Source organism: Gadus morhua, chromosome 16 (assembly GCF_902167405.1).
Source record: "Gadus morhua chromosome 16, gadMor3.0, whole genome shotgun sequence".
Taxonomy (NCBI): Eukaryota; Metazoa; Chordata; class Actinopteri; order Gadiformes; family Gadidae; genus Gadus; species Gadus morhua.
In genome coordinates, this window is record NC_044063.1 from 10,816,330 (window position 1) to 10,823,370 (window position 7,041).

At 38.9% G+C, this 7,041-nt stretch overlaps 1 protein-coding gene and 1 long non-coding RNA gene across 2 annotated transcripts; one reads left to right on the forward strand and one right to left on the reverse strand.

Annotated features, from left to right (window-relative positions):
- Positions 1–601: 601 nt before the first annotated feature.
- LOC115528924 (uncharacterized) lies at positions 602–2,390 on the forward strand. The gene is made up of 2 exons (XR_003973405.1): positions 602–837; positions 1,677–2,390. It is a non-coding gene; the product is annotated as an uncharacterized LOC115528924 (long non-coding RNA).
- Positions 2,391–3,964: 1,574 nt separating this feature from the next.
- Positions 3,965–5,358, reverse strand: LOC115561484 (odorant receptor 131-2-like). The gene has a single exon (XM_030381593.1). It carries the CDS (start codon positions 5,313–5,315, stop codon positions 4,353–4,355), a length of 963 nt encoding a protein of 320 aa, XP_030237453.1. The 5' UTR covers positions 5,316–5,358; the 3' UTR covers positions 3,965–4,352.
- Between the last annotated feature and the right edge of the window lie 1,683 nt (positions 5,359–7,041).

Below are 7,041 nucleotides of genomic sequence, written 5' to 3' on the forward strand. Positions count from 1 at the left end.
TGTTGTACGTTCCTGTTGGCTCACCTACTTAAGTCAGTTTCTCCGCACTGAAAGCAGATGCGGATGCGGCGCTAACAAATAGTGTATTTTCCTGCTAGCTAACTTTGCTAGCGCCACGAGGTGGGTTTCCGACAGCACTTTACAGCTTAGGCGGCCGCCAAAGCAACACATGCCTGCCGCCTTAACTAGCGTCTTCAAAAACAAAAACGGGCAGCTTGGGATTGTGCACAATTTAATTTATGCCTGCAAATCCAACACTTATAATGTGTGGAATTCCCGCACACATTTTACAGCGATGTATGTTCAACCAACGTGGCCGGAACCACTGTGTCCGAGTGTCTTGACTTCGACGCTGAACACACCTGTAGATCTGAACCTCCCGCTAGCAGAACACACAGTGCTTTTACATGGGATAGCTTGGATTAAACCTTATACCGATTTTGCTACTCGAACGGACCATGTCAATTGCCCGAACGTACATGGCCTTTAGAGATCGGATAATGGCCGGAGCATGGCTGAATCCGCTACCCTAAGTGGCGCTGTAGCCCTTTCGTACAGTGGTTATAGAACTTCTGGTTGACCTCTACTGTAAAAGATGTATGTTTAGTTGGACACTTCACGTTAGAATGCAGTTGCAGGCTTACATTCCCCATGGGTAACTTTCTGTTTCCATCTATACGTGCTGTGATGTATGTATGCTACATATGTTATGTATTCTCTGCAATAAATTCTTTTTGTGTTTAATAGCATCATGTCGACGGCAGAAGGGACATTATCATCCGTTGCTTATTTGAGTATCTTGGAGAGAGTGGAGAGGAGCTGATCAAAGACTATCAGGTATCTGATGATAATCATGACCATATTAAAATTATTGTCTAGCCTTATAATCTGGTGTTCACTTGTGATGTTTTTTAAAAGACTCAAAAGATGCACATTTTTCAATCAGGCTTTTAACTGATTTCTTAAACTATTTTTATGCTCTTACCCATTTTTTTTTAAATCATATTTAATCTTTATCTTATCTATCTTAAACTTTAACCCTTAAGTGTTCTTGGGGATATTTCCAGCCAACCTGTTAATTTAACAAGCCACGTTTTGGCTTTCGGAATATCCACAAAGTAAATAATTTAAGAACACTTAAGGGTTGCCTTTTGTCTCTATTTAACGATCACTTATTAACTTTATTTTATGAGCAAAAGAGTAATTTAATTAATACCTTTTTTATAACCTATTTTAATCCCTCAGTTTTCAGCACCAGTGTTTCCCCCATGGGGACCTTCCACACTGGGACTAGTTCTGGTCTACCAACACGGGTGCAGTCCCATAGATAGCTCCAGCCTGGGTGGCTGGAGGGCTCTGCACCCCTGTGTGGAGCCTCCTGTCTGCCCGGGCCAGGGTGGTCACTGTGGCGGCACTCCCTATGGTCGTGGGCGATGACCCCCCTCAGTCTGGATGGCCCCCAAAAGTGACTTTCTTTGGCTCAGGGTCAGCCTCTGTGAAGCACGTTGTCTAACTTTATGTATGAAAAGTGCCATATGAATATTGTTGGATTTGAGTACACTAAATTGAGTATACCTTTTTTGTTTTTATTTTCAAGTTTTTTTTCTCTTAAGCTTTTCTTTTACTTGGAATCGATTCTTAGTTTGTTTCTCATTGTGCCTTATTTGTTTTCACAGGACGTCAGCCAAGAAGCAGTGAAAGAGGACTGCAGTAATCACATGATGCAGATCAACGTCATCCATCCCAATGTGGCACAGGAAATCCAAGATCCTGTGTATGTGTCAGTCATCATCAAGTGTGACAAACGCTTGCCTCCTGCTCATGGGTGTCATCTATGCTGTAAACTTAAGTTACCCACTTAAACTGAAATATACGTTTGAAGTATTTCAGAAGCTGTTTCTTGAGCTTGACGTCATTACAATGTCACCAAAGGTCCAGTTTCTCCACAATAAACTTTTAGCGTGAGCGTTCCAGTGCTATTTGTGCTTTTGTCCAGCACAAACAATCTCTTTACTTTTGTCATTTTTCTGACTGAAATTTCAAGTTTTGCTTAGTTTTTAAGTTATTTCTGTCCTGAACATCCTGAGAATGTCTGCAAAGGTAGCCATTGCAGTTTATGTATGCATTCTTTGCTGTTCTGAAAAGTCAACTGTAACACTGTATTTGTTTGTATGCTGGAATATCAGTCCTAAAGTCAGTTGGTGCTTTGTCATTCCGCATTGAATTTTTCAAATCCTAAACGGCTTTACTTTTGAGCTTTTGTGTGCGTGTGTGTGTGTGTGTACACTGTTTTCAAATTTGCTAGCAGGAAGTTCTGTGTGGTTATGTTATGTATTTTAAATACATCTATGCCATTTCAAATGTGAAATAAAAGTGTATTTCAAACATCCCTTAAGATGCAAATATTTGTTTCTGGAAAATATTGAAATATTAGAATAGTAAAAATATTTACTAAATTCAATTAATATTAACTAATACATTCCTATTAAATATTACTTAATAATTACATAAAATATAACAAAGAAAAGATGAGTAAGAAACACAAAGAATCATGAGCAACGTTTACTTGGGTTTTGTAATTAGATGCAATGGTAATCTGAGTGAAAGTTACAATCCATAGGCAAGTATTGTCAGTGCAATTTACTTGTGAATTTTTCATAAAAAATAAGTGGTTCTAGTAAGTAAATATTACTTAGAAATAGCCTGAGTAAAGATTACTAGCACTTTCTGTGTGGAAAAACATGCCTTAGTTTTTTTAAGTAAATGTCACTCCAAATTTCTTTCAGTGATATCTTGTTGTATTTCGAATGTGAGTTTCCCCTTACATGTTCATCTTCACAAGGCTTGTTTTAATAATAGCCAGATATACATTTATAAAGTTGTTAGACATCTTCATTTGTTGTGTAAAGAGGGATGAGAGGAGTGACATTATTTCAGAACACGAAACAATGATAAAATCCATTAAAATGAATGAAAATAAAGGAAGGAAAGATTAAGGAAAGAAAAAGGTTGAAAAGGATCAAATTCTGAAAAATAAAGGGTAGACAAAAACTGTGTAGAATAAATTGATTGATCAGTTGAAAAAAACTAAACCTTTTAATTAAATGTAGGTTGTTGTGCTGTAGAAATAGGCCTACATCCATCTTTATAGGCTTTGGTGGGTTCATATACATTAACTGTATATGAAACATTGAATATTTTTAATCCAACAAAAGGTGAACAATAAATGGAGCACAGCTCCCCCTTCCAACAGAAGAGGGTGCTAGAGACTATAGATTGATAATCATTGGTCAGAGGAGAGGTTCTAGACATGAAGGTTGGAACCTTAGAATTTCTGCTTATTGTGCATCGCTGTTCAATGTTGATATCCCCAAGATGCTATTATTTATTGCCAATATAAGTCGTTGACACTTCTATAATATTGTATGATTCGGCGGCCTAAACATGTCTGTTCAGAATTGAATTAGTAGTCGGCAAGTCGTTTTAACCGAAGCAGAAAGTAATATCTGAGTAGTTTCTCAGTTCAAGTTAATCTTTGTACTCTGAGTGAACAATATCTCAAGTCCAATAGGACCTAATAGGCACTTTCCCTACTGCTCCTTATGATGAGCAAAAGTTCCGCTGTATATGCAGGGGAAAAATTAAGCCTATAATTTTATTAACCACAGTTTATGAAGACAAGCAAATCTACTGCTGACGTTTCAATACATTTTGCCATGATCAGATACATATATGCTCATAACCCTTTGTGTCGAATTCTGATGTTTCAATAATCTTTATGTGTGTAAAAACCTGTCTAAACACATCTTTATTGAATAAGTGGAACTAAAATAAGGGCCCACCTACTTCATATGTTATAAATAATGATTACAGAAAGAATAGGTCAATAAATATTAAAAAACTATTTGTAATTTTACTGAACAAAATAATTCAGAAAACGATCGTGACTTTATTAACTGCAGTATAGAAAACATCACATGAAGAAACAATTATTATGTTATACGTTGTGATATAACTAGATTGTTAGAACAAATATGATTTGTTACATATTACTCAAGTGCATATGCCTTATTGCCAGTGCCAAAAGATTGTAACTGAAAAATGTATTTTTTTTTTTCTAAAGCACACTCTAGTTTTGACCCAAAAAATCCCCTCCAAGTTTGGCATCTTTGCCACCCAGTTGTCAATATATTACATGTAATTTACAACTTTTTTACGGTGTGGTAATAAATTCATAACATCATCTTTCAAGCATTGTCTTCAAAACACGTATACACACAAAATAAGAAACGGAAAAACTGTATCTTATGGATAGTATTATCACACTAATTTCTCTTTTGGTAAAAAATAAATCAATCATTTCCAAATCTAGATGGCCTCAGCAGGCCATGGGTCCTGAGACGATGAGAGCAGCAGAAAGTTGCTTTTCTCATGTGGTCTCTCAGGCTCTTGTCCCGCCAGCCGTAGATGAGTGGGCTGAGGAAACGCGGTATAAGGATAAAACAGAAAAAGGTGAAGAAGTAGATGTCACTGGGTGGCCAATAGGTGTTGAGAAGGAGTAGCCTTTCTGTAATGGGATTGGTGAAGGACATGAGGCAGAGCAGCAGCTGAAAGCCGTGGAGCAGCACGGTGTGCATGGCTTTGTTCACAGAGCTCCTGTCCCGCCTCATCTTCTTGGTCTCCAGGAGAATCCTGATGTAGGTGTAGAGGATAATGACTGCCACAGCCCCAAAAAAAAGTCCATTCAGGGAGACCTTGAACATATTCTGGCTGGAAGACGAGTTCAGCACCCCTAGGTTGCAATAGACGGGCGTGGAGAGGACGTCCAGTCCGGGACGAGCCCCCGCTATGGAGAAGTCTACCGTGGGGAGGACACAGCTGATGAGCCACAGGCACAGCAAGATGATCCAGACGCGGTCGGACCGCCACGCAGGTGGGCACTGCAGTGGGTACATGATAGCCACGTAGCGCTCCAGTGACATGGTAGCTAGGATGAGAGGGGTGTTGAGGAAGGAAGCAGTGGAGAAAAACAGCAGGGGGGCACAGAAGACAATGGGGAACCTCAATTGGCCCATTGCCAGCAGAAAGAGCAGCACAGAGGACAACATTACTAGGGTGTCGTTGACCAGCATGAAGGCAAACAAGATATAGCGAGTGCTGTCCATGAAGTGCCGGTTAGATGCGAAGATGTAGAGCATGAGCACGATACAGAAGAGGAAGATGGAGAAGAAGGGAACCACCACACACACCTTGATGATAACGTGTAAATTGGTTGGAGATGTTGAATTGCCCGACAACCCAGTCACATTCTGCATGTTGATATGTGAACTGGGAAGAAAACGTAAAGAAGGAAATTTGTTAACATTCACACAATCAAGGATCAAACAATTGCATCAGCACGCATCCAATTTAAATAGGAAGATGGATGTCTTTATATTCCAGCTGTCAATGATGAAATAACAAAGTAAGAGAAATGCCAAATCCAGTGAACTTTAGTTCACTGTTAGTTTCACAAATATTCTAACTAACAGTACACACGCTTATTCAGCGCACTTACCTGAGATGCTGGTCCTCAGCCTACAGATGAATGACCAAATAGCCCTATTTTATTTTAGTATTGGATATGTGACGTCTTACTTTATTCCCATGTGGCATTCATAGGTGTTATTTCTCCAGAGGTAACTTAGATGATGCTATTGTTATTACCCTTATGTTTTTACGTGGGTCAATTAATATGAGTTTGTGGCCTCACTGTCTTTTTTGTTAAATAAGAGGCTTTCTTTTATCGTCAGCACCACCAACCGTTATACCATTATACAGACAGAGACGCTCTGTTGAGTGTAGATCCTGTGCACAGTGCTACAGCATCTGTTTCAAATGTTAGCGATAAGTAATGTGAGATGAAATTGATGATTTGATTAAGATAAAATAAATTCTAATGAATTAAACTGTTTACACTCATATGATAAAATGAAGGAAGGAAAAAGGTTAACAAGGATCAAGTTCTGTAAAATAATGGGTTGACAAAAAGAGCATTGATTGATCAGTTGTCAGTTGTTTTGGCCTACATCAATTTCTTATGTGCTTAAATCATGAATATGTGGCCTGAAAAGCCCTTTAAGACTTACTGTGATTAAGGGCTATACAAGTAAATTAGACTTGACTGGACTAATCCTCTTCCCATGTCCTTTGATCTTATAAAATTCTCTGGGTCACATTTTTGATTTTCTATAATAATATGCATGGCTGCGAAAGAAAACCATTGGCCCATCACCTGGGCCCGTATTCACAAAGCATTTTATCCTACCGCTAGGAGTGCTCCTAACTCGCGCTAAAACATTTTACGTAGGAGTTTTTTCTTAAAAGTTATTCACAAAGCCGCTGAGACCTACTCTTACTAAGAATAAATCACAAAGAGTGAACTAAGAGTGACGCGCCGTTGCTATGGATTACGTCAATTCTCGTGCACGACTTTAGAAGCGGTCAGTTCGGTGATTGGTTGTTCAGACGAGCCCACTGAATCACTGAAAAACAAGGAAATAGCCTAGGCTAGTAATGAATTCCTATTAAGTAGTTATAGTGCAGTTAGCAGAATACACGCATGATGACAATTTTGTGCAGACCACGATAATGACGTTGTAGCCTGCACGTTCAAGAGAGAGAAAGCAAACAATAAAAATACGTAAAATGTAAAAGAAAATAAATGTTATGAACTACACAAGTATTGACTGATTTGTGCCAAGGTGTTTACCTAAAATGTGTTTTCAAAGTGATCCCTAAATGCCTGTCCACTCGGTACCACACGGCCAAATTCCTTGTCATGTTGATCGCCATCATCATCATCATCATCATCATCATCATCATCATCATCGTCTGGCTGTGGAATGTTCCTCCGCTTGCAGAGGTTGTGTAGAATGGCACATACAGTGATTACTGTGCTTGCCCTCTCTGGGGTGAGGCGTATTTCGCCGTAGAGGACATGAAACCGACGTTTCATCTGCCCAATTCCTCTCTCTCCACAACATTAAAGTATAACATGTA